Below are 27,819 nucleotides of genomic sequence, written 5' to 3' on the forward strand. Positions count from 1 at the left end.
GAACGTGGTTGTATAGGCAAAATAATTAGTCTAGCACTGCATGGCTTTATAGTAGTTGAAGACACTTCTCTGTATTGAGTTAATCATTGGTCTCAGTGACTTTTACAGCATATAATTAAGGAACCATGGGTTTGATCAGAGAGCCAGGGGATGAGTTTGCCCAGATTAGGTTGTGAGTGGAAAAAGTACCTCCACTAACAGTAAGAGCATTTCAGATGTCAAGTAAGACATTTACCTGGCCAAAATGATGTATTAATGGAATTTATACTGTTGTCAAAATCCCCACTAAGTAATGGAAAAATACCCACTCTTCAACAGTCACAAGGAGTATAAACCTTTCAAAATGATACTTGAATCTGTGGAATAACAATAAGAAAATGGAATATAGAGCCAATCATCCAAGTCTCGTCAACCAGAAGTAACACGAATAGTTATGGACAGGCACTGTGAAAATTAAGATTCAGGAATTGATTTGGTATGCCAAGCTGTCCTCTAATTTGTGTTGTTATTGAGGTGAAATACTTAGGTCTCAAGAATGAAGAGTTTTCCTGCTTTGATAGCTACAGTACAACTGACAGTTAATCTGGAAAAAAAAAACAAAGTGTTAATCCTCAGGGGAGCTTCTCACCTGGGTCTGCTAGATGTAAATTAGATGCACTAATATGAGTCTGAAAAAATTTGTGACAGAGTGGATAGCTGCCCATGGAGTAACGTTTAATAACAAAAAAAAGATGAGGGAATTAATATTGGCTTTAGAAAAACTCAATTTAGCTAGAAAGAAAGAATGTTCTTCAATGGACAATGTTTAGGGTCTATCAAAGGACTAGACGGAGAGGCAGTATCTAAAATGGGTGTTAAACTTTTGATGAAAGTTAGTAAAAGTTATTGGGTTAATCAGTGAACCATCTTTTAGCCCTTGGCTAGGTATACTTTTCATTGTTTAAAATGGTGGCCTATATCTCCCTGAGAACACAGTGAATATAACACAGTTAATTTTGCTGATGCATGTACATGCCAAGGTCAAATTCAAGACAGAGGATTTATGTTTGACCTCTGTGAATTTCCACATGGCAGAATTAGTCTGAACTGTGTTTTTACCTCGGGGAAACCAATCTGTGTTATTAGCAGAGAAGAGAAGAGTATCTCACAAGAATGCAAAACCATAGCCTAGGCTTGTATTGGAAGAGACTGGTTTGACTTGTGTTTTTTCCGAAATATTTGTGTCATTTTAGAAATCCTATAGTAGGTATAGTTAACACATCCTTGAAATAGTTGTTGTGTGGATTTTCAATTTTTAGATATTTGATTTTGCTCATTGAATCATTATAATTATATCTGAAGAAAAAAAGGGTTTCCTCATGTAAACTACACCAATAATAATAGGATTTGACAGAATAATTGTATTAGACAATGTACACCTGGTTGGTCCCCCAATAAGCACAACTTAATGCAGTACTGAGCAGCCCTGCTCCAAAGGGCAGTCAAGGATCAGGGAAGTCTTTTGCTTAGCATCTCTGGAAAAACAAAACCCCCTCCCTTTCACAATGTTTTACCACAAACGTGTGGCAAAAACAATTCACTTGAGACCTTTGGATATGTTTTAGTAGGCACACAAGCTTGAAATTGGCCACGTGGGTCATCAAGTTCAGCTTCCTACAGTCATCATGAGGTAGAAATTTAGTTTAGAACTGTCAGACACAAAAGCTTTTTTCAGAAATCATAGGTTGCTAAACCTTTACAATTACCTTACAGCAATCTAAAAAAAAAAAAAGTTTCCTCAACTATTCTTCGTTTTTCCTTGAGGAAGAAATAGTCACTCATAGCCAGTTTTCTGGTTTATTTTGAGCCTTTACATTCAAACCCCTTTTTTTCTCCAGTAGGTGAACTTGATTATGCCATAATAGTTTCGTTAGTAAAATTTACATTTTTTTTCAATTCACATACCAATAAAACAATTATTGTCACTGCACTTGAAGTGCTATGCTTGAATTATGGAGTGAAGTGTAATATAAAACATGATATTCCCTCATATATATACAGAATGATATATTGTGTTCAGATGCAATGTTACTGCAATAATTGGTGACCGAAATTACTTTCACAGTCGTTATGAGATACTGCATCTACTGTGTGCTGTCAGATGCCAAGAAGCATAAATATAATTCTATTGTGTAAACAAGCAACTAGAATTTTCTAATCTTATTACTGTGCAATAAGTTTTGTGTTGTTTTGGGCAAGGAAATAAAGTTAGATTTACTGAGGCTTAGGTTAGAATAATAGATAAGCAACCATGTTAAAAAAAATTAAAATTATCCATGAGGAATAATAACAGAGCATTGTTAAACACTATATTAATGTAACAACCTTATTCCTTGTAAATTGGTATGTTCTAACTTCTTTCTGTGCCACCTGAAATTTTTTTAAGAAACTATTTTTTTCTTCTAAGTAAGAAGCTTTTATTCAGGATATGGCTACCCTGTTATAAAACATTGTAGCCTACAACCATCATAGCAAACACGTTTTGTCCTTCAACCATTTTTCAAGACTGAAAATTGCTGAAGAACATCAGGCAGCAATACTGTTGTGGGTGGTTAAGTGGCATCCAGAACTCAAATATGTTTCTAAATTTTATATCTGTCCCTTTTTCTAAAATACATGATGCTGATACAACTTTATAGCTTATACAATATTCAGCTACTTAAAATGGCTTTGCAAGTTTTTTAATGTCTGAGGCTATATCTGTAGGAAAAATGATAATGTGAAAAATGGTGTAACAGGTGTGGATAACATGGTGCAACCTTTATATTTACAGTTGTCTGTAAGATTTTTTTTTTCGGTAAGTCCTGATAAATAGAAATTTAAACAGAATCTCAAAAAAGTCAGAAATGTCAAATATATTCATTCAAGATATAACTGATTGTGAATATTAGGTTGTTGTATAGCTATTCTGGGCTTTCACTGTGATTTTGTGGTAGAATATTGTAAACTTACTAAACTGAAGAGGCACATTCACGAAAAAACTGCTGAATTAAACTCCATCCTTTTTTGCTTCCAGCAATTACTTGTCGCAGACAAGACGGAGGACAGGCTGACATCAGTGAGTGCCTTAAATACTCTGGCCCATTACCATCCTTAACACAGACGTGCCAGATTCCCTGCCAAGATGACTGTCAGTTTACAAACTGGTCAAAGTTTTCTTCCTGTAATGGGGACTGTGGAGGAGTCAGGACAAGAAAACGCACTCTTGTCGGTAAGAATAACCAGAAAAATAATGCTTTTTTATTAATTATTGCTACAGTTTTGATTAAAACCTGTGCTGTTTTGAGGTTCCCTTATGACAAGCAAGCAAAGTTTGTCATCATGGCAGAAAGCAGATCCAATGTCACTGTAATGCTCTATATACTGTTGATGGAACAAAAAAATAACCCCTCAGGAGAACAAATTCCTGCCATATGTCTCAGACTCTTGATCATGGGGAAGGGGCTAGAGAGAAGATGGGAGAACGTAGGAAGCCAGGGCTTCTTCTAAATGGAGCGCACTAGTAAACTGCAAAGCAGACCTTTTCTTGTCCTGACAGGCAAGTCAGCATTTTCTGTACTTCCAGGAAAGGGAAAAATGTAAAGCAGCATAATTAAGCAACAATCTGATCCAGTCTGAGGAAATAAAAAAATCTTTACCTGCATTTTTGTTGAGCTCGGTGTCATCTTTTCTCCAAATAGGGCACAATTGTTTGCTGTTTAAAAGGTTTCCATACCATGTTTATTCCAAACCCTGATTCTGCAGCCTGCTTTTGTGCACAAAGAGATCAGGAAGGTCATTTGTACAGAATTATGTCCTTGAGATTATCTATTTGTGCTAAGCATTTAACAAATACAGGGGACAGACCTTTGAGGTTTCACTCTCAAGCAATTTCTCAGAATTACAGCTTAAAATATGAAAATATTTTTTTCAAAAGCTTTTTTTTTGCTTAAACTTTATTTTACTGGTAGATTTCAGGCAAATGTTGGACAATTTAGTGAATGTTGAAAAGCATGTAACTCATGAATGCTAACCGATTGGCTTAATGGTGTAAAAAGCCAATAACCTTGGGGTCTTTAACATGATGTAGATCATGTGAGGCACTCAGAGAAGTCCTGGAATGGGAAATTTCTTCTCTTCACATGACTCTCAAATCACTTTCAGTCCCAAATAAGGTTAAACAAGTTTAATTCTACTAAGACAAGAAACTAGATTTGGAAAACTGATAATGAAAACCAGAGTGGCCACAGACTGTATTGATTATTTGCATTTTCTTGATTTATGTGTGTTTTCTTGATTTATGTATGTGAAAGTGGATTTTTTTTTTTTAATTGGTGACAGACCAATCAACAATCATGTGTCCTTAACAGGATCAGATGTTAAACCACTTGCATTCCTTTTCCTACTTCTGATCTTGTCTGCACCAGGACTTCCCTCTCACATGGTGTTTTGGTGCAGAAGTAGAATTTCTACAGCAGCTGAGTGCTTTTCAGCCTCTTGCTATAGATCATCATTTTCACCCTTAAGCTTTGAGTTACCTCTTCCAAACTTCTTAACTGCAGTCTTGAATGTCAGATTTGTGATTAAGCCATCCCTTTCCCTGGCTGAATGTTTGCTCTCCAAGTTCTTTCTGTTGTCCATTCTTCCATTGCCTTCATCCAGCAGCTCAGATCACCAGGAGGCAATACGTTGCCTAATTTTCTGCCTTACTTTTTGACACAAGTAAGAATTCTCTTACTTTGTGTCCCTTGAAACCTCTTGAGGTTTTAGTTAACAGAATAAAAATCTTTTCCAGTGATGTCCAACCCCTTGCCACAAATTTTCCTTGTTCTACGTGATGGACACTCTTCCACTTTGAAACAATTTTTTCTTCAGCTTCTTTTTAATCTGTTATTTTTTTATTTCTTCTGTGTGAAATGAACAGAAAAAAAATACTCTGCTTCTAAATTATAACTGAAACCTCAAGAGTGAGACTTGGCCTCTGCCACAGTGCTGTTTGCCAATTAGTCTGTGTATTGTCTGTGGCAGAGGAAAGCTAGCTAAGGGGGGTGCCCATTAGCAGCCTCAGAAAGAATCTGATAGGATCCAAACCCTATCCCCCACTCCATCCCCCTGTAAATCAGACTTGTGGGCAATGAATAATTCATGATCTTCAAGAAGGCTCACTGTGGCTGTCTTATAACTCCAGTGAACTTCGTGTTGGTTTTGCTTCCACAAGGGAAAAAAAACCCTGACTAACATTTTTCTTATTTTAAAAACAAAGCAAGAAAGAACAGATTCTCTTACCACACCATTAACACTGAGATACTTCCCTGTCCTGAGTTAAGTTAACCCCTTCAAACTTGCTAAGACTGTGATATATGCTGTGGTGTATTCTCTGTGGCAATGTGCTACCCGGGCTAACACGTAAAGCTGACTCGGAGTGAATTCATAAGTATTTACAGTGAAAATGAGGAGGAGAAGTGTATTTTCAGTAAGAAGTTGTGTTGTCAAAAGAAAGATAAACTTTTCTTCAGGTACCTTTTTTCTAGTCTAAATGAAGGCAGTAGTAAATACAAGCACTAAGGCTGCTGCGAAGTTGTGTCCAGTGCCTTGTTTTGAATAACAAGGAAAATATTACAGAATATTAATTTACAGTAGTATCTAAGTAACAAGCATTTTTAAAACTACTTTTGCAAAGTCTTCTACATTAATATATATGAATTGTCTAGTATGGAAAGGAAAACTGAGCAAACTTTACCAAAGAGAAGATTAAAAAAAGGTTTAATGGGAAGTGGAAGGTGAGTGGATGGTTATGCTGCAGTTGGGGAAGGAAAACAAGAAGAGATTTGAAAAGAAACAAATTCACAGAAGGAGCTTATTCTGTGAGAGGGAAGAATGGTAATTATTAACAAATGTATGATAACAGGTGAAGAAATGAAAGGATTTTGATATTTTGAAAGAAGGTACTACTACGTCTAGCAAAGACACTCGTTACTTCCTTCTGCAATTTCCTTCAACTTGAGAAAGTTTTATCCAGAGACAATTTTTTTTATTGGACTGCACATTGCTGAAATAGGGGAGAGATATATATATTTGTTTAATTGCTAACTTTTTCAAACTGTACTCCCCAAGCACTTTTATCCAAAGTAAATATAAATATATAGCTTTATTTTAAAAGATGCTGCCTTTGTGGAAATTGTAAGTATCCATCACTTTATAAATTCAAGTCAATAACCTAAATGAATAAAGACTAATGTAACTAGTTTTAGGCATATGTGTTTGATTGCAAGCATTGTTACAGAAAGCTTAAGTGAAATTTTTGAGGAGATGTAAACTGATACAAACTTTCTAAAATAATTATTTCTTCTTTCTAGGAAAAAGTAAGAAAAGGGATAAGTGCAAAAATTCCCAGTCGTATCCTCTGATTGAGAATCAGTTTTGTCCGTGTGACAAGTACAGTGCTCAGCCTGTGGGAAATTGGTCAGACTGTATTTTACCAGAGGGTAAGCTGGAAGTATTGCTGGGAATAAAGGTACAAGGAGATGTTAAGGAATGTGGACAAGGCTATCGTTACCAGGCCATGGCGTGCTATGACCAAAACAATCGACTTGTGGAAACATCACGGTGCAACAGTCACGGTATTTAGAAATCTCTTTTCTTTCATCTGTTTACTTATCTGCTTTATTTCATTTAATATAATATGTGTACAGGTAGAATTAGCAGATTAGTATTTATTGCTTAGGCTGCATTTTATCCCAAGATACCTTCAAACCCAGCACACATTTTTGCTGACTCACAAAACAATAAACAATATTTACTGATTACTACAGTGCGGTATTTAAAAGTAAAATCATGGTAAATTACTAACTAGGTATTTTAATAGATAAAAGTAAAAACTTTTTTTTTCCTGGTAACTAAACCTGTAAATTTAAGAATAAAGCCATTTAGAAGGGTCAGATCCTCAAAAAATATGCAGGGACAGTACAGGAATATTTTGGAAAGGCTGAAATTATTTCCACAGATTCTTTAGATAGCTTTAATCTCCTTAAATACCATTATCTCTGCCATTTGCTCTTCAGCACCTTAAGAGGCATGCATTGACCTGCGTTCAACAGCACACAACACTTTCTCTGTGTAATTCTCTCATGTATAAAACTAGGATGTTTAAAGACTATATTCTTTGTATTCACATTGCTCCTGGAGGGAACAGTGTTCCTTCCTAAAGTGGATGCATCTATAGTGTTAGGATAAAAACTGGCACTTTCTGTTTTACAGTGAGCCAGAAATGTTCTAATTTACATCACTAGAGTTTCTATTTTCATTCATTTTCCTGCTTGCAGTACAAAATTGTATCTATCTGAGCTATTGGTTTGAAAAACTGGATGTTAGTGCCGTTAAAAGGTCAATGTAAGTTTAATTTGTATATGTATTCTACTTTATAATGTTATATTAAGATAAGAAAAATTTCATTTATTTACTTGTATAAAGTGAAAATAGCTAATCAAAGAAATTGAATGACTTAAGGGGATTTTAATTAGCACTATTAATTCCTGTTTAGGGCTATGATAAATTAGAAACTCAATGTATCAAGCCGAACTGTAGTATATACAGGACTGCTTCTTCCAAGCTCAAGATCAGAGCATCCCAGCAGGCAGGAAGTCAAGGAAGAGTACCAGGAGACCTGCATGGTTAAACAGGGAACTGCTGGGCAAACTCAAGTGGAAGAAGAGGGTGTACAGATCATGGAAGGAGGGGCTGGCCACTTGGGAGGAATATAAGTCTGTTGTCAGAGGATGTAGGGAGGCAACTAGGAAAGCTAAGGCCTCCTTGGAATTAAACCTTGCAAGAGAGGTCAAAGACAACAGAAAGGGCTTCTTCAAATACATTTCAGGTAAAACCAACACTAGAGGCAATGTAGGCCCACTGATGAATGAGATGGGGACCCTGGAGACAGAGGATAAAAAGAAGGCGGAGTTACTGAATGCCTTCTTTGCCTCTGTCTATACTGCTGGAGGCTGTCCTGAGGAGCCCCGGACCCCTGAGGCCCCAGAAGAAGTCAGAATAGAGGAGGAATCTGTCTTGGTAGATGAGGGCTGGGTCAGGGACCAATTAAGCAACCTGGACGTCCATAAATCCATGGGCCCTGATGGGATGCACCCGCGGGTGCTGAGGGAGCTGGCGGAAGTCATTGCTAGGCCACTCTCCATCATCTTTGCTAAGTCGTGGGCAACGGGAGAGGTGCCTGAGGACTGGAGGAAAGCGAATGTCACTCCAGTCTTCAAAAAGGGCAAGAAGGAGGACCCGGGTAACTATAGACCAGTCAGCCTCACCTCCATCCCCGGAAAGGTAATGGAACAACTTGTTCTTGGTGCTGTCTCTAGGCACATCAAGGATAGGGGGATCATTAGGGGCACTCAGCATGGCTTCACCAAGGGGAAGTCATGCTCAACCAACTTGATAGCCTTTTATGAGGACATAACCCGGTGGATAGATGATGGTAAAGCTGTGGATGTGGTCTATCTCGATTTCAGTAAAGCGTTTGACACTGTCTCCCACAGCATCCTCGCAGCTAAACTGAGGAAGTGTGGTCTGGATGATCGGGTAGTGAGGTGCATTGTGAACTGGCTGAAGGAAAGAAGCCAGAGAGTGGTGGTCAATGGGACAGAGTCCAGTTGGAGGCCTGTGTCTAGCGGAGTCCCTCAAGGGTCGGTACTGGGACCAGTACTATTCAATATATTCATTAATGACTTGGATGAGAGAATAGAGTGCACTGTCAGCAAGTTCGCTGATGACACAAAACTGGGAGGAGCGGCTGACACAACGGAAAGCTGCACAGCCATTCAGAGAGACCTGGACAGGCTGGAGAGTTGGGCGGGGAGAAACTTAATGAAATCTAACAAGGGCAAGTGTAGAGTCCTGCATCTGGGCAAGAACAACCCCAGGTATGAGTACAAGTTGGGGACAGACCTGTTGGAGAGCAGCATAGGGGAAAGGGACCTGGGGGTCCTAGTGGACAGCAGGATGACCATGAGCCAGCAGTGTGCCCTTGTGGCCAAGAAGGCCAATGGCATCCTGGGGTGTATTAGAAGGGGTGTGGTTAGCAGGTCAAGAGAGGTTCTCGTCCCCCTCTACTCTGCCCTGGTGAGGCCGCATCTGGAATATTGTGTCCAGTTCTGGGCCCCTCAGTTCAAGAAGGACAGGGAACTGCTAGAGAGAGTCCAGCACAGAGCCACGAAGATGATTAAGGGGGTGGAACATCTCCCTTATGAGGAGAGGCTGAGGGAGCTGGGTCTCTTTAGCTTGGAGAAGAGGAGACTGAGGGGTGACCTCATTAATGTTTATAAATATGTAAAGGGCAAGTGTCATGAGGATGGAGCCAGGCTCTTCTCAGTGACATCCCTTGACAGGAGAAGGGGCAATGGGTGCAAGCTGGAACACAGGAGGTTCCGCATAAATATGAGGAAAAACTTCTTTAAGGTGAGGGTGACTGAACACTGGAACAGGCTGCCCAGAGAGGTTGTGGAGTCTACTTCTCTGGAGACATTCAAAACCCACCTGGACGCGTTCCTGTGTGATATGATCTAGGTAATCCTGCCCCAGCAGGGGGATTGGACAAGATGATCTTTCGAGGTCCCTTCTAAACCCTAACATTCTGTGATTCTGTGATATCTTTGTGACTCAATGGAAAAATAAGCATTCAGCTTAATACCTCAAAGCAAAGCTGGAAGATAATTTTTATTCAAAATCATCTTTTGCTGTAGTTAACTCATACTGGAAGACAAGTTTGCATAAATACATCTGAATGACAAAGTCTAAATCCTAAACTTGCATGGGACAGGAAATCTCTCTACTCTGAGAATGTCTCAGCTGTTTGCTCTAGGTTGAGGTCTGCAAAGATTTAGTTTTGTTCTTTTGTGTAGTCTAAAGAGGATATGCTACACTTGTTTAGCCTGACCAGAACCATTTGCCATCTTTGTAGTACCAAAAGACGCAGCTACCTCTAAAGCTACTTCCAATCACCAGCTCACAACTGTGTGAGCACAGATCTGCCTGGGTTGGGTAGTTGTCCAGAAGGAATTAGAAAGTTCCTCAGAAAGCTGGTAGGGATCGTTGAAAAAAGAGTCATGGAGCAATCTGAATTTTTCAGAAGACACAATTATAAAATACAGAACTGAAGCTTTTTCCTGTTTCTTTGGTTTTTTTTAAACTTTATGTGATACTATATTAGAAATCAGTATTCTTTCAGCATTAAGTCCAGAGTGACCTTTGAAAAGTGGAAAACTATAAAAGAACTTAAATCCATGGGAAACTAGATTGACTGATGGCCTACTGCCAGGCAGTTTTTGTTGTCCCGAAGAATGGGGACTGTCAGGTTTTGTGCCAGCAGCCAAGGGAAGACACATGAGGGAAGAAACTGTCTGTCCAAGACCAAATTGTAGGTGTTGTGTGCTGTAGGTAATGTGCTGCTTGAAGTAGCTTGCAAAAAGAGGTGGGAACTCTTTTTTTGTGTAGAACAAGCATGGAGGTAGCTGCTTTCAAGCCCTGGCAGTGCATGTTGAGGTGCAATTCCATTGCAAGAATCAGAGAGATATAAAAAAGCGGAATAAAACATGGAAACAAAGGATATACCTACTATAGCCAGGGCTACTGTTTACATGCTATTAGCACTGGCAGGTTCCAGAGACAACCTTCCCAAAACACAATATAGCATTGCTTTATTTTGTTTTTTCTTTCTATGGTTCCATCCCATTTTTCTCACGGGAGATTTGAAGTCTTTTTTAGCTCTCTTTGTAAACTGGAAATGTTTGTGAGTCATTACTATATTTATTGTAGGTTGGGAAGTCCAAACCCCCACAAACTTGGTTTTGGGGGTTGTTTTGTTTTGAATTCTTTCTCTCCAGATCAGTTTATTAAGGTGTCTGGTTCTTTGATTCCACACACACACACACATCCCATTTCATTACCTGTTTTTGATAATGAAGCACAAGGCATCTGTGTGTTTTCTCATCAGTTCCGTTTGAGGGAGAGAGTACCTTTACCTTGGTCCATGGTGTAGTGAATAGGCAGATGAAGCCTGGAATTGCTGTTGAACTAATCCTGCGTTCCTTGAACTTCCTGAAATTGTTTGACAGGAATTTCAGGTGTCCAGGGAATGAGGTATCTAACCTGACTTTGATGGTAAGGCATTAAACTGATGCTAAGGAATATGTCACTAAAATTATGATTTCCTTTCCAGTAGCTATTCTAGAACAAAATTCTATTATTGATGGGTGTTGTACATACACATAGTACAGATTATTTCTAAGGCTTACCTAATTTACTGTCTGCCTTCAGCATTTCTCCAGGTTTAGCGTACTTTTGCAGATACAACAGGGCTAGAACAAATGAGATAGATGTTTCAATCTAATTTCAGTATATGTTTGCTGCCTTTTCTGAATATCTGCTTTGTGTTCATGGATTGTGTTCTGATGATTTGTTTTATTTTTCTCAACATGTATAAACTGCTGTTTTGCCAGTTAAATCTTATTTTAGATCTTGCTGGTGTTTATGATGTTTTCTTGTTACTTTCATGCCCTTGGTGTATGACAGTTCTTCAGTTTGGCATCATCTCTAGATTTCAGTGTGCTGTTTGTTTTTCTCTTTAAGAACAAACATAAAAGCTATATTATGCTAAATCAACAAGGGACTTCTGTGGTATCACAATAGTTATTCCACCTGCTAGCAAATAAAAGTGCCTTGTAGCTTCCCATCAATCTGAATTTTTCACTAATTTTGTAAATGATCCAAATAAGAGTCAGGTTTGTCTGCTATGTTATCTGCTTTATTCAGAAATCTGTTTTACTGTTAGTTCCTGTGAGTCTGTTATTTCTTTTCCAAATAGTATAGTATGCTTTTATGGGATATGATTTGGCGAATTAGCTTGGACTAGGAGAGAAATCAAGACCATTATTTAAGGGCAGATGTTTCCTGCGCAGTGTCCAACTTTTACTTGAACTTTTGTTATCTGCTGACTCTATGAAATCATGAGGTGGGAAACTGGGATAATTGTACTTCTTCACCTGTGACAACATCCTCTAAATCTGACAAGAGGGACAAACTACACCCACACTGATGTTATTAATATATCATGGGATATGTTGTGTGATGTACTAAAATGCCACAAGAAACTCAAATTGCGAGACTGTCAAAAGTTTTATGTAAATACTGCCATGTAAATTTATGAAGCCATGAACAGGTCAGTATTGCAAGTTATGCAGTTTTGAGTGGGAAGACTCAGAAGACAGACCTGCTCTGCAGTGCCAAATAATTAATTGCAAAATGTTGTGTGCTTATAATTATAATTCAGTTGACTTAGGAAAGAAAAGGTAAACAGAAGCAGAAGAATAAATACTTCAGAGTTCTTTTTACTGCTTAACACATCTCATTTTCAAAAGATTTGAGAAGAGTTAACTAACAGTTTCACAGACACTGAGGAGCTAAACGAAGGGTGTGACACAAGGAAGACCTTAAATTTGTAGACCCATAAGAGGATTCTTGCGATAATCTTTGAAATTTTGGGTGCGGCTATAAAGTCCCAAGTACGAACAAGTTTCTCAAAAAGACAGGAGTCCGTAACAAAAAAGGAAAGGCAAAATATGGTTAAATAAATCTGTTGTAACTGCTAGGTGAGAACACTGGAAAAGCAGAGGGCAGAGTCCTTCTGAAGAGGATCCTGAGCTTTTTGTAGCTTAACAGGTGCTCCAAAAGAAATCCCAAACTAACAGCAGAAGATAGACCTGTTTCAGCTGCAGAGGGACAATGTGTTTTTTTTCTTATTTCCTTTTTCTGTCTGTTTTTTTTTCAGTATTATATATGCCTAATATTTTGATTTTTCTTTTCAAAATATTTTCTTTCAAATTTGAGCTAAATTTATTCATGAAAGAATTAGCACCATTCAGCAGCCATTTCAAATATTCTGCCGCTGATATTTTTCAGACCTACCAGTTCTGCAGAGTGTGGGCAGGAACTAACAGCTGACAGTTGTCACAAGATGTGGTAACTGAACTGTTGTTTACCTGTTTTCCTTAATGGAAGACACATAAATTGCTATTTCTCTGGTTCCTGCTTTGTTTCAGTACTACATAGGTAATTTTACTGGAGAAATACAAAAAAGTATAGTTCTCTTGATAGTCAAGCGTGAGAGGTTTTTTCCATTAGAAAAGCAGCAGTTGTTTTCCATAGCTTTATCCCTCTCATCACTAGCATACTAGAGCTCTGTGGATAATGACATGTGTCTGCCAGCAATCTGTTTCAGTGTATTTGTGAAAAAAATTGATAGTGTCTTCATGGTCCCTTTAAACTGTACCTTGGAATTTCCATGACAAAAAATCAAAAGCAGGACACTGTCATTCGTATGAACTACACTATTGACTCTTCAATATTTAGTTTTCTTCCATCATATATCAAATATGAATCATGGCCCACATAAGCTGAGCAGTGGTTGTGTTTGTGCGCACGTAGTGAAGGCAAACATAGTAGCATCGCAGACAGATGCAGCATTTTTATATAGGTCATATTACCCTTCTTAATTCATGTGAGTTTACTGTTAAGACCTTAGGCACAGTCAACCGGTCTGGGATAGTTTGTCTGCTGCCTTATTAGTGTGAGATTATTTCCCCCTTTAGCATTAATTAAATGAGATGCATTGATTCGTGCTGACTCTACAAAGCCCTCCATGGCTACAAGACTTATGCAGGGGATTAGAGAGGAATATCTGCGTATCAGTGAATACTTCTACAACAGCTGCTAGGAGTATCAACGTGAATTGAGGAATTTTGTATTTAAGTGCTTATCTGTGCAATAGTAAAATCTCATATGTTATAACAGAGTCTACAGGGTCCAAGATGTCAGTTAGAACTTGCTGTATCCACTTGTATTAGGATTTTTTAAAATATTTTTTTCTCTTTCAATATTCTAACCTGAAGCAATGCAATTTTACCAACAAAAAATAGCAGAGTGTTAAAATTTAATTGAGACTTTCTGTCAAGTGTTTATTCTAAAATAAATATATTTCCCATAGGAGATCCTAATCTAGTATGGTAGTAGGCTTAGGTTCTCAAATTGTTATTATGATACTTTGCTGTTTCATAGCTTGTATCTTTTCTAAGATTTTTTTTTTTAGTATATACAAGATGCCATATTTGTCCTGTTGTGTGTTCTCTAGGAATATGCTACCTATCACCCAGCACCAGAAATACTAGCTTAGGCCTCTGCGTTATGGTGCCACCGTATCTGCCCTGTCAACAGGACATCAGTCATGAAGCAGTCATCCATCAACCCAGAGACCTGTAGTTAGTTCACCAGAGACAGAACTGCTGATGAAGAAGACAGATAGTCAAGCATTAACAATTGCTCTCAGGTTTTAAGACTTTGAAGGGTAATCCTGAAATAAAAGAAAAAAGTCTTACGGAGTTCAATCTATCTTTCCATGGCTAGGCAGAAATATGAATAGTCTCAAGAAATACATTTGTTCTGTTACAAGTGAAATACAAATATTTGTATATTTCTTTGTCCTGGAAGGTGAGATCCAAGAACTTTATATTTCCTTGAAAAAAAAATTATGTGTTAAAGAACATAAACCATTCTGACATTGCAGTTTTTTCTTGGAAACGTAGCATGACATTTTAGTCATGAAAGCAGGAGCATAACTCTGTGAGACCTAAGGACAAAAGAGTTCATATAAACACTTTCTAAGATGTTCTTTACGTCTGCACCCTTCAACTCAAGAAGTCGATGTGTTCTTACGCATCGCAGGTGCAGTTTGTGGGGAAAAATCTTATATTCACCTACTTAACTGGCTTTGTCATTAGACGAAGTGTGAAGTCCATTAAAGTCCTCTGTTATAAATTATCCATCACAGCTGTTAATGACTTTGTTCTAGGAGTCCAGATTTTATAGCCAATTAGCAATGGGACGGTAAACCTTTTCCTTTTAATAATGAGTTCAGTTCATAGTCCTAGTGGTTCAAAGCCGTTTGTCAAATTGTGGTTCAGTAATAAATCTTTAATGATAGAATAGCCATGTTCTTGCTTATAGCAGACAACTGCCCATTTCACAGCTTGTGAAGTTCAGCTGATAAGAGCTGAAATAATTGATGAACTACTGCACTGGGACAAGGAATAGGCCTTAAGAGATGGGCATCTCTTTCCAATACCCTTCCAGACCATGCAGGGCCAATGCTGTGTACCACAGTATCCCAAGGCCTCACCTCTCCAACATCCCTCAGATGCTTTGGGGAGAAGGAAAATCTGCAGGAAGCATACAGTGAAAGACTTCAGTCAGGCAGAGAAACAGCAGGCACAACATGAACTGCTGATGTCTAGAGAACATATCTTCAGTCTTTACAGTGTCAGTCTTCTATTTCCCTGTCCCTCCTTCACCTTCACACTCTTTTCCTCAGCTCTTCTTCATAGCCGCTTCACTGCTCTCGTTCTTTTCTTCTCTCTGCATCTATTGTATTTCTACCTTGGTAATTTCTTGCTTGTGCTTAAACCTCAAGGCTCTAGCATGACATTTGCTGCAATTACATTATACAATCCATCTGTGTGATACAATTGTGTGATTTTCCACCATACAGACACCCACACATTAGATGACTGTTTCTTAAGATTATATACTGTCTAACACAAGGGGCACCCTTTCAAGGATGATTAGATCAGAGTGGAAACAAGGCTGAAAATTGAAAAATGTCTCATTCATGTCCTTTTCACATCAGACACTGTGTATCTCCATCACCAGTCCTATTTGCATGTAATATTTCTGGTTTCTGTTTCTATGTTTTCTATGTATTTTTTTCTGTATCACAATATGCTTTCTTCTCACTTGCTAAAAATTTTACAACGTGGACAAAGTTTACAAATACAAGCACCTGAAATTTAACAAATACAACCAAAACAAGAAGAGTATTAACTTTTCAAAGTTCCTCAACATCTGCTTTCTTGGATTTGAGGGGTGATTGCTATGAACTTATGGAAATTATCATCCTTAATCACCCTAAAAGATATGTTGACATCATACACACAGAAAGGCATCTGAGGTGATGACATGCTTCAGAGGAGTTTTTTTCTGAAAAATACCATTAGATGGGTAGTAAATGGAGTGGAACAAGTCATTTGCAACAAGTACTTCTTTTTTTTTTTTAATTCAGTCTTCTTTCTTGGCTAGAGAAATATCTGCAAACAGTTTGAACTCTACTTCTGCCTGGGTTCTGATGGAGTCCAGTGGCACAGCTAGATGCTAAATAGTCTGTTGAGTGAAATAGTGAGGTGCCTGAGAGGAAAAGAAGATGCCAAAGGATGAATATGCCAAAACCTTTTTGATATCAGATATAACAGGGTTATTTTCATTCTACACACTAATTACCTATAGAATGCAAATCAAAGGCCACGGTCTTTTTATTTCTTCCCTTTGTCCTCTATTTTTATTTGTGGAAACATTCTTCATTACGTTTCACTGTCTGGTCAGGAGATACCAGAGTAGGCTCTTGAGGGCATTGCATTCTGTTTGTGCTTTGCCAAGATATTACTTTTGGCAGGATGTTTATTTCTTTTTTCATCTTTCTTTGTTTTCTATCCCTGTGCAGCATGTCTTTACAATTCTCTTGACTCTATGTTCTGAGCCATTTATTTTCCTCTTCCCTCTCCCTGTTTTTTCTTACCCTTTCCTCTATTCCCCCTCAGTCTCTTTTTTTTTTTTGTCTTGTGTCTCCTCTGCTGTTTTGACTTTTCACTCTTTGCCATGAAAAATAACTTCACTCATTTATTTTCTTTTCCTTCTGTTTGGAGAAGGCTTGGGAGCTGTGAAATTCCTTTCTGGATCCCTTTATTCTGTTTAGGTCCTTGACCTATTTTTTTATTCAGTCTTCTTAATATACCGGTGGTTAGGAGTTTTTTATGCCTGTCTCGCATCTTACATAAGTGTTTTTCTCTCCAATCTTCAAAAATGTTCCACATTTCCAGTAACTCCAAGACGTCCTACACTGTAGAACTTCGTTTTATGCCTTCAGTGATTGACTTCATTCTTGTTCTCTTCTTCCTGTGTCTTTTCCATTCTTCTTGTTCAGCTGATTAATTTTCACATATGGAGTTTGGGTCTTGATGGCAGCTTTTCTGAGGAAATGGGAAGGAGGGAGACAACAACATCAGAGGTCAGATATCCTAGAGATGGCATACAAAAGAGCTATATGGTGAGCAGAAGCTATTCCATGAAGCTTGTAGGATTAAGGACCCAGTATAAGCATACAGTTTAGTATTTTTTCATTATAAAGTGAGTGGAAAATGTCAGCTGTCTCACTGCATCCTCTCCAAAATGCATTAACATATAAGCAAACTCGTAGTTTTCCATGTTATAACTCTTACTAAGACGCTATGCCTGTAACACAATGCTGTTCTGGCTTCATTGCATTCTGCTAAAGCAGTTTTAGTGGCTGACTTCAATGTAGGTATTTCACAGATAGTGTGAAAAAAGGTTGCTATAGTGGTATGGTTTCATTTGATATTTTATGGAATCACTTGAACTAGAGCTTAGTGTAATTAAAATGTTACCTGGGACTTCTGTATAATATAATGTACTTGATACCACGTGTGTCTGCAAGATTCTGAAAATCTTGTTAAACTTTTTGGCTAACGTTCTCATTATTTTAAAAAAATCTTTAATGTCCTTGTTTGGATGAGCTGAAGGGAAATAAAGCAAAATAGTTTCTAATTTGTCAATTGTTTTAGTTTAGTATGTTCCACACAGGCACCTTTTGGTAGTCCATGAAGTATTCCCGTGCTATAGTTATCCACGTCCCAAAATATCATGATATCCTGGAGATCTTTTCCTATGACTGAGGCAGATTGGGAAGATCCTTTGAGATTAATTAAGACAAATTTAAAATAGCTCAGAGGTTTATGAATGTCCTTAAAATAAAGCCTTCCTGAAGCATCCTGTACTAGTTAAAGTTACCTACTTAAGGATGTGTACAATATATTTAAAGCAACATGAATATGTTTCTTCTAGACGTTAATTACAGAGGCAGAAATTTAATGAATGCTAAATGGCATAATTGTGTTATAGTAGAAAGGTTTCTCCAGAAAAAATATTACTTAGAAATTATATTGAAAGTAAAGGCAGAATTTCAGAATCTCAAGAAAATTCATAGAGTGCTAAAATCTTCACTTAGTTCTATCAGACAATATAGATCACTAAACACATTGCTTGGAGGGGATTGTTTCTTTTAACTTTTTTGTTATTGTCCATTTGCATTCGGTAGTTTTTTGATTGTATGATTATATGGGTTTGTATAGCACCTAAAAGGGCTTGTTAAAAGCTCATTTCTGGTGAAGATAGAGAGTTTGATATTTATGCAATCAAAGTTCAATGTAGGATGGGAGTCTGAGATAGAGTGCATCTGATTTCTAAGAATCACTCAGAGATGTCAGATAAGGTGAAATGTAATCAATTTTGCATTTACTACTGCAGGGCAATCTGTGTCACCACCTCTGATATGCAGTGGTATGATCTTCAAAAATATATTTTGTCTAACACAGCGTGCCTTTCATACCATATCACTGAGCTGATAAATCAAATGGGGAGAAATATTTAATAAACATGCTTGTAATTCAAGCTAATAACGTTCTTGCCATTTTAAGGAAGATAATTTGGTGGACAGTAGTTTCGCAGTGCTCAAATTCATAATGTGCTCTGTATATTTGTTTAACTGTTTAACACTTCCAAACAGAGGAAAGCTATATAGGATAAAATCCTCACCTGAATTAGACCATAAAATATTCTGATTGTTACTGTAAGTTTAAAAAAATAAAACCCTTCTGTTTTTTATATCTGAAACAAATTAATGGAAGCAGCTAGAAATAGGTATACAGAATTGAAATCCTTTAAATATTTTGATTCTTTACACAACTTGTGGTTGTTTGGTATTGGTTGCTTTTAGAAGAGACAGAATAGCTTTACTTAGAAGTTAAAAACATAAAGCTGCTAACATCAGCTCCGATGAAAATGAGAGTGAATGCTTTCAAACGAAAAAAATTCAAGATATGTGAGAAACATTTGAAACCATGTCTAGCAAACTGTGCCAGTCATTTGAGAATGATCTTACCCAAGTATGTGTCAATTTTGCATCTGTGCTCATCAAATATTTTAATTCACTTTTAAATGCACCAAGATTTCTTTAATCTTTAAACTGAACATTTGCCAACAGTAAATACATTGCAGACCTGACACAGGAAAGGGGATAGGAAAGTTCATACAGGTTTAGGGTATAGCTGTAGTAAAAATGCAGTAAAGGCCAGCTTTTTATTTGAGGTTTTACAGCTTCTGCTGTAAATATTGGCATAAATGGCACATATTGTAGAGCTATGGCATATGTTGCTTTTGAAAGAAAGACATTTTCACTTATTCAGTGAATTGAGGCCTCATGTTACTCCCTGCAGACCATGTCATACCCCTTTCCAGCCTCTCAGGACCGATGACTTATCCAAACCAAACATCTGCTTTTCCATTCAGTCTAATCATTCAGTGTGCTGCTGGGGGCAGATGGTTGTTAATCGGCAGATCATTAATGTGGCTGGCCACTCTCTCTTTCTAGCCTTAGAAAGGTCACAAGGTGTTAAGTTCCCTCGCTCCGGGCTGGTAAGATGCACATCTTCTCAGTTGGATTTTTGATGTATAACTGCAACTGAATTACTTGACAATTATGGAGAAGCTTTTAATTAAACCTTTTTTCCTAAAAAAAAAAAAAAAATAAATTGTTTTTACAGTGTAAGAATGATGCAACCAAGAGATGGTTAGTGTCAATTACACTGTAGCTGTCAGAAAGTTTGAATGCTGAAATCTGGTGAGTGTGAATCCTAATCATATAGCAGTGAGGATGCTCAGCTGCTACTCTAACACAGTCTCTAGCCATATGTGTCAATTTTCTGCAGAATTTAATTTAGCCCTAATGATGAAGAAATTTCTCTATTCACACAGTCCTGTCAAGTCAAACTTTGGACAATCTAAATGAAGTAGACGAGGGCTTCAGGGAGAAGTGGCAGAGTGACAAGCTGAAGAAATTTCACTGTCTTTTCCATTCACACAGGTTATATTGAGGAAGCCTGTATTATTCCATGTCCCTCAGACTGCAAGCTCAGTGAGTGGTCCAACTGGTCTCGTTGTAGTAAGTCCTGTGGGAGTGGAGTAAAAGTTCGGTCTAAATGGCTCCGTGAAAAACCCTACAACGGTGGAAGACCCTGTCCAAAGCTAGATCACGTCAATCAGGTAATTTGATTTATATTTATGGTATTAATATATTTTTTTCCATACCTCAGATAACCCTTTTAGCTGTATTGTTTGTTGATGTAGGAAAACTATACAAAATAAGGGGTAGATTCAGGTAGAAGGAGGAGTATATGTTTGCTTAGATTTCCTCAGTCAGCAAAGGATCTGCCTTCATTACCTCTTCATCTGCAAGAACTTAGCACAAGAACTGCAGATTGGAGACAATAGAACATTCTTACACGCAGATTGTGAAGATCATGTTTCTGAAGATCTTCTCTTACAATGGGTAAAATGTCTCATTACAGATACTCAAACTGGTAAGATTCTTAGTGTCATTCCCCTACCATCTCAGACCAGAAAGCAAATTAAAACTTCTCATACACTCACACAGTATCATCCCAGTGTTCCTGAGTGGGTTTTAGTCAAGCTGCAGCTTGACTTCACAGGTACACTTGCCCTGGCACTGCAGTTCCAGTCAGGAATGCACTTCTGAAGTCAATCTCCCAGTTGTCCCACTAACCGCACTTGATTTTCCAGTACGGAGCAGTCTGGCTGCACAGTCTGGATCCTCTTCAAGTGAACTAAGCCAGAAAATGTGATCCAAGAGCACACTGGGAGTGCTTTGACCACTAATGAGCATTTCGTCTTTGGGACCAAGTTTAGCACTAGTCCAAGTCAAACCCCTGAAGCTTGTTTCCTCCTGTTTGCTTGGAGAGTTTTAGAAAGAAAAACTTTCCTTGTCAATTAACTTATGCTTTCAGAGTTGATTTATATTCGTATTACTGTTGAATTTAATTTAGTCTGCAGAGACATGTTAAACAGCCACACTGCCTTCTCTGTAAATATTCAAAGATTGAAAAAAAATGTGCTGTCAATTTACATTTGAATAAAAATGCATGTACTTAATATTATCCTATTGACATTTTGTTAGCGCAGAGTGAAATGGCCTGTTGATCTAATTTTCTACTTTAGGGAATATAATTAGTTCTAATTTAGAAAATAATAAGTGTTAAACTGCAGCTAATAAACTAAGTTTGTGATCTACTTTAACAAAATACAAACTAGAACGAGGGTTACTGGATTTGGGTCAGCATGTAAATATGCTTTAAACTAAGAGGAATGTGTTTCAACAGGAGCAAATTATAGTCTATACAGAAGTCTTTTGCCTTCTTTAATATTCATGCAGTACATAATAGGCTTGTATTTTTCTGCATCAAAGGTGATTTTGCTAGAGGTGTGATTTTGCTAGCGGTCTGTTAGCCACTTGTATGCAACACTATTGCCCTCTACCGGTACTTGGACTCGAGTTTGATTTGTTGCAAAGTTACATGGTATTTGCCAAATAATAACAGATGATTCAAAATGTAATTATTGTAAAAATAAAATTGAAATATAGTACTTTCATGAAAAGGGGCTCTACAGATAAGATAGGAATGTCGAAGAATATAGAGGCTGTATCTTTCAATTTTAAATACATTTGCCGTCAATTCAGAAACATGCAGGGAATACACATGCATTCTAATTTTGAGGTAATTATTTAATCTAAATGTGATCCACCATTCATTCAGCTGGAAACCTACTGAGTCTTCAGAATATTTATTTCAATTATTAAATGTAATTTGTTTTATTTAATTATTACTTATATATGTAACATGCTTATTTGCATACATATAAAGCACAATGGTTAGACTGGGTCCTTGGTGCCCAAAAGTATGTGGAAGATGATATACAGAGGGGCTATGCTGTAAGCTGAGATCTAAGAATTATGAACTCTGAGGAAAGAATGCAGCATGTTTTCTAGCCCATGGAAGAGAAGATGGGGGGGAGGATGCTGGTGGTCTGCTAGCATGTAAAAGGCTGCTAGCATGTAAAAGGGAAAACAGCACATAAAACGCTGTTCCAAAGGAGGAAATAATCCATTTTCCATGGCCATCACGGGTAGGATAAAAAGCACTAGGCTTAGACTGCTGCAAGCAGATTTGGGTTAAGCCTTGGGAAAAATTTCTAATGGTAAGACTGGTGAAAGAGTGAAATAAAGTGCTTAAGATGTTTGTCAAGTTTTAAGAGCAAGTTGCTCAATGTCTCTCAGGGCTGACATTTATGATAGTATTTTGGAGGGGGATTGAACACAGCGAATGCTAGATGTCTCATTGAGCGTCAAACCACGCTCCAAGCAAATGAAGCTTGCTCACTAGGCTAAAAGTCTCACTTCACTAGGCTAAAAGTCTTCATAATTACAATAGAGTCAGGTTTATTATAAAATCATGTCAATGGCCTTCAGAGGATTTCAAATGAAGAGGCTAACCTGAGACTGTTAGAGAAAATAAGGACATTTTTCTCTTCATTGGCTCAAGGCATTATTTGCCCCCTTATCCAACAGGTAAGCATGTAATCCTTACACCACCCAAATACCATGGCCTGCAGTCATAGTTACAAAAGTGCCAGCAGGGTCAGGACAACACCACTATACACATGCAGTGCAATATAGAGTTCTTCTTTGGCTTTCTGGCAAGATATCAAATTTCTGTGTTACTGGAAAGGCTGTTGAATACGCGGGGTTTATGTATTTCTTCTTATGCCAACCAGGGTGAGACATATAGAGACATTTCCCTAAATTAAGGCTTCCCTATTCTCCTTTTGGAAATCCTGGACAAGAATAAATAAAGTCCCACTTCCCCTGTGACTACAAATTGTGCACTGAGTCCAGTACCTTCCTTAACATGCATTTGCACCACCCATCTTTACACCTGAGTTAATGCTTATGTAGTTCAAAGAAGGACCAAATATGCTGACTCTGCTGGTCAGCTTGTGCATGGGCTGATCAGCTACATAGTGATATATCAGATTCTCTATACATTCATTGTTCAAGGCATTGTTTTTTTTTGTGACTGGTGCTATTTTGTTGTAGGTTAACTGATAAACTGTCAAGCCATCAGCCTTCTTTTTCTACCCGAGCAGTGTTGCTGAAAAGAAATCAAGTACTTGTTTAAGACAATGTCTTGGATTGTCTAGAAATATTAATTGTGCTGACTCAGAATGATGTGTGAAGTTAGCTGGTATAAGTTTGAGGCAATGGGCATTAACTAATCCATGCATAATTAAGATACTCAATGAAGGACTTAGGAACTTTAGAAGGATGAGAACTGCCAGTTCCTTTTATTCCCCTGAATCTATTGCACTTAATGCTGTCAGAACAATTTCAATTAATAGAGAAGTCCAATATCCTCCAAATCCATTGAGGATTTTCTCTTGTCTTAGGGAAAGTGGATTCCCTACTGTGTGAAGAGTTGATTCTCATTATAGGCAAAAAGGGAAAACAGTTTTGTCGTGTTTTAGGTACTGAGAAAGAGACTAACTAATTTACAGTCTCTTCCCCCTACTTGTGATTTATAAACTTTTATTTTCTTCCAAGGGTAAACTTCTTGCAAAAATGGCTCATGACAGCAAGGGAGATCCAAGAGGAATAATTGGATGCCTTTTGCTTGGCAAAAGTCATAGAATATTCTTTGTAATAAAAGCTAAATGAATGCCATTTAAATACCTATGCTTCACTCTAATAATTCTTTCTTTTTATCTTTGGTTTTTCTTTTGGGTTCATGAACATACTTTCTTCAGGCTCAGGTAAGAGTTTCTGAAATAGAGAGATAACCGTAACATGTGCTTCCTGATGGTGCTGCAATGTTTATGTTGTCTGTCCTTTTTTTGTAATGTATGATTGAGAAAATACATAAACACTGTATAAATTACTATATAAGATACTATTTCAAATTTGTATTCAAATCTAAACATAATACTAGTGCTGGTACACAAATATATTGGAGCAATTTTAAGTATCCACAATGAAAAATAAAGTCAACCATTATATACTGGTATAATTTACCTTGAGCTCACATCTCTTTAGAAATACAAAACCCCCAGAACTAATAACAGTGGGATGGAATAGTTGAGGAGAGATGTGAAGGATAGAAATAAAGTTTTAGCAGAGTTTTAGCAGCATTTTTCTAAAAGGTATACTCATGATCTAGCCTAATTACAGATTTTATGTTAGTTGTGTTGGTGTTATTGGTGGAAATAGCATAGCATGGACTTAGTGGCAGAGAAAAACAGGGAATCTGTCATTAGATGTCTTAGCTTCTGACTTTTTGTTATTTCTGTAGTTTTCTATCAAGTATTTTATCTGTATTATTACTACAACTTCTAAATCAGCAAGTTTACATTTGTTATTCTTACCAAAAAGAGCATTAACCTTTTTCTGCATGACCACTGTTCATGTTTATCTTACTTGTGTGCAACAAAACTGACACTCAATGCGGATTCCAGGTATATGAGGTAGTCCCCTGCCACAGCGACTGCAGCCAGTACATATGGGTTACCGAGCCCTGGAGCGTCTGCAAGGTGACCAATGTGGACTTAAAAGAGAACTGTGGAGAAGGTGTTCAAACGAGGAAAGTCAGGTAAAACAGTATTGCTTCTCCTTCACTTTAGAGAACCTTCACATTCAGTCATGGTTGTATTTAATTCGATGTAATCCTGAGTAATATACAGTGTTTAGTCTAGCCATAGTAAACTGGACCAGAACCCTGGCTGATGTAAATCAGAATAGCTTCAGTGAGTGCAATATGGCTCTGTCTACTGGTTACGGATATAGATCTTGATTCCTGGTTTATAAACTAATGTGTATTGCACTTGTACTACTACAAACACTGTAACATATGATTTTAGTGCTTTTCTGAATGATGAAATAGTCCTCTTTCTATATGAAACTATGATTTAAAAAACTCTTTTAGGTACATATGCGCTTGGGAATAATAGTTACACTTATTACAGGAAAAAGTGGCAAAAGTGAATGAAGTGAAACAGAAAAATTCAGAAATCTTCTAGTTTTTATTGAACCTGATCTAGTCATCTTGTATGCTTGCTCATCATCCTAGAGCTCTGATCAAAGGTTAATTAAAATTAGTCTCACAATGGTGTTGTGCAACAGCAAGTAAAAAGCAGTACATGGACTTTGGGTTGGTTGGGTTTGGTTTATTTTTTTGTAATGGCTAACCACAAAGCAACACATAATTTGAGATTATAAATCTGAATAATAAAGCATAATGTGAATTCAGTTTGAAGGTCCAAAATGAGACCACTGATCTGCTAAATGTTCTCTTTTCCATGCCACAAGTGCTTAGAAACTGGGACTTTTACACAATTTTGTTCACAATAGCACTATTTCCTCAGTGTAACCATTTACTTCAAGAAGGTTGAAATCTTAATCTTTGCTTGACCAAAGTTAGAAAGACTATGCGTAACTGTTCTCACACAGCAGCATCTAAACAAAATCCCATAAGAATACTCTTAAAAAAAACTCCAGTGTGAAAAATCAAAATTAATAAGTGTTTATGTTGAAAAATAGACTTTAACACTACCATCAAGGATAAAGAAAGTGTTTTCAGCCCTTTGGGACTAAAAACATCTAACGTTTCATTTATTATCATGTAATGCCATTAAAGTACTAATTCCACAAAGCTGATATATGCTCATGCTGGATCTCTTATGTTTACCTTAGAACAGAGAGTCTTTCAAAAATTAGTGTGGTCTGATAACGTAAGATATTTGGAAAAAAAATTAATGTGGTCAAATGAAGAAGCTCCAAATATTTCTCTGTGTGTGAAAGGCTTCCTATTGATACGAGCTTTGGTCTTGCAATTCTCGAAAACAGATGCAAGCCTCTTAGTTCTAATGATCCTAGTCATGTACTAGTTGGTCTTCTACAGACAGGTGGAATGGATAAATTAACAGTAGATGCCACAGCATTGGAAATACTGTGGGATGAAGACTCTCGTCTTCAGCTCTACAAAACTAAGCATATTCATTTCTCAACTGTGCCTTCAGCTGCTAATTTAATATAATGGTAATTTAAAAGCATCTGTGTAAATTAGGGATTAACACTAAGAATATAAAATCTTAAAAAGTTTTAGTAGTTCTAGATTTAAAATTATTAGTTGAAGCATGCATAAATTATGTCTAAACTATAGATGTTTTGCATTATTCTGGCTTAGAGGTAAGCTAATGTCAAGTAAATCACCTGCCCAGAAATTCTCAGTAAATCACTGATAGGGACTGTCTAAACTCTGTGTGTTTTTTTATAAGGCTGTCATCTGTAAAAACAAGGATTATTTTTGTCTCTTCAGCTTCTCTTGGATATTCATAGATCAATACTTAGTTCTGTTACATCAACTACTTCATGATTGTTATGTGCCGACAAAATGTTAAAATGCTTCAGAATACTGTGGAACACAGTTACTGTACAAAATCCATGGCAAATGCAGTTTATGTGCAGTTCTTTTTTTCAGGTGCATGCTAAACACCATGGATGGTCCTTCTGACACTGTAGAGGACTATCTGTGTGATCCTGAAGAGATGCCACTTGGTGCTAGAAAATGCACGTTACCATGCCCTGAGGACTGTGTTATGTCTGAATGGGGATCATGGTCTCGATGTTCTTTGGTAAGAAGTATACTGAAGGGTAACATTTATAGTTTTAGGAGGATACTTTAAAAATATTTACATGATGTATTGTGCAAAGATGCTGAATTGGGTAGTGATTACATGTGTAAATATCTGTCTTTACTGTAATCTTTAGGGTCGTTGATAGTTCATTACAAATAAAGTGTGCCAGTATTTTCCATTAAGTGAAATTTTTCCAAAACACAAAATATAATGTCCCCAGTGGTCATTCTTCAGTGTGGGGTGGGTTCTGTGTGGTGGAATAGCTTTGGCAGTGGCTTGTGAGTCCATCTTTGAGCCTAGCTGTGAGCCTCTCCGTAGCAGTGCAGTCACTGTATTAAATATGTCACTATCCTGTAACAAGCGAAGTCTGTAGATCTAGACTGAGCATAGAAAGACAATTTTGGGTCTCCTCTCCCCCTCCTTCCAGCAATTTTAAAAAAAAAAAGTCATAAAAAACAAACCAAAAACAAAAAAGTGTTTCTGGACCTCTGAGTATTCAGGCTCTGGTGCAATACATTATACCGTTTGGAAAGTGAGCGTCTCAATATCCAGTTTATGAGTGAAATAGTTCCAAAGCACTAATACTGAAATATGTACCAGTTAGGAAAGTACCGAAGTGTCACCAAGTTAGAGGATATTTCACCTTGGGTGGTACCAAGGTGAAAGAGCAGACTAAATTCTCTCTGAAATAACAAGGAAATGGTTTCTCTTACACAACAGCATGAGCCCAGTATTTCACATTTGTGTTTTGTGAAGGGATTACTTGAAAGGTTGTTATAATGTTGGATGAAAAGGTATCAGGGTGCCAAAATATCAAAGCTGTTTCCATCTCCCTTTCAAGCCATGCAATGGAAGTAGTGTTCGTGAAAGGTCAGCTGAATCCCTGAGACAACCAGATGATGGAAAATCTTGTCCTGCTGCCACTGAGAAAGAAGTCTGCACTTTGAACAAAAACTGCTACCACTATGACTACAATGTGACAGGTATTTGTGGTGTTATGCTCTAGTAACAGCCTGGGACTATGGA

The 27,819-nt window shown here is 37.4% G+C and overlaps 1 protein-coding gene across 1 annotated transcript in view; it reads left to right on the top strand.

The window, feature by feature from the left end:
- The window catches only part of THSD7A (thrombospondin type 1 domain containing 7A), a 219,964-nt gene that overhangs the window by 163,150 nt on the left and 28,995 nt on the right, over nucleotides 1-27,819 (top strand). The window contains exons 13-19 of the mRNA XM_068404754.1: nucleotides 3,056-3,250; nucleotides 6,375-6,638; nucleotides 20,117-20,295; nucleotides 23,911-23,916; nucleotides 24,616-24,749; nucleotides 26,637-26,790; nucleotides 27,635-27,776. Coding sequence (XP_068260855.1) covers nucleotides 3,056-3,250; nucleotides 6,375-6,638; nucleotides 20,117-20,295; nucleotides 23,911-23,916; nucleotides 24,616-24,749; nucleotides 26,637-26,790; nucleotides 27,635-27,776 — 1,074 coding nt within the window. The remainder of the gene's footprint in view (nucleotides 1-3,055; nucleotides 3,251-6,374; nucleotides 6,639-20,116; nucleotides 20,296-23,910; nucleotides 23,917-24,615; nucleotides 24,750-26,636; nucleotides 26,791-27,634; nucleotides 27,777-27,819) is intronic.

The sequence above is a fragment of the Nyctibius grandis genome, chromosome 7 (genome assembly GCF_013368605.1).
Source record: "Nyctibius grandis isolate bNycGra1 chromosome 7, bNycGra1.pri, whole genome shotgun sequence".
Taxonomy (NCBI): domain Eukaryota; kingdom Metazoa; phylum Chordata; class Aves; order Nyctibiiformes; family Nyctibiidae; genus Nyctibius; species Nyctibius grandis.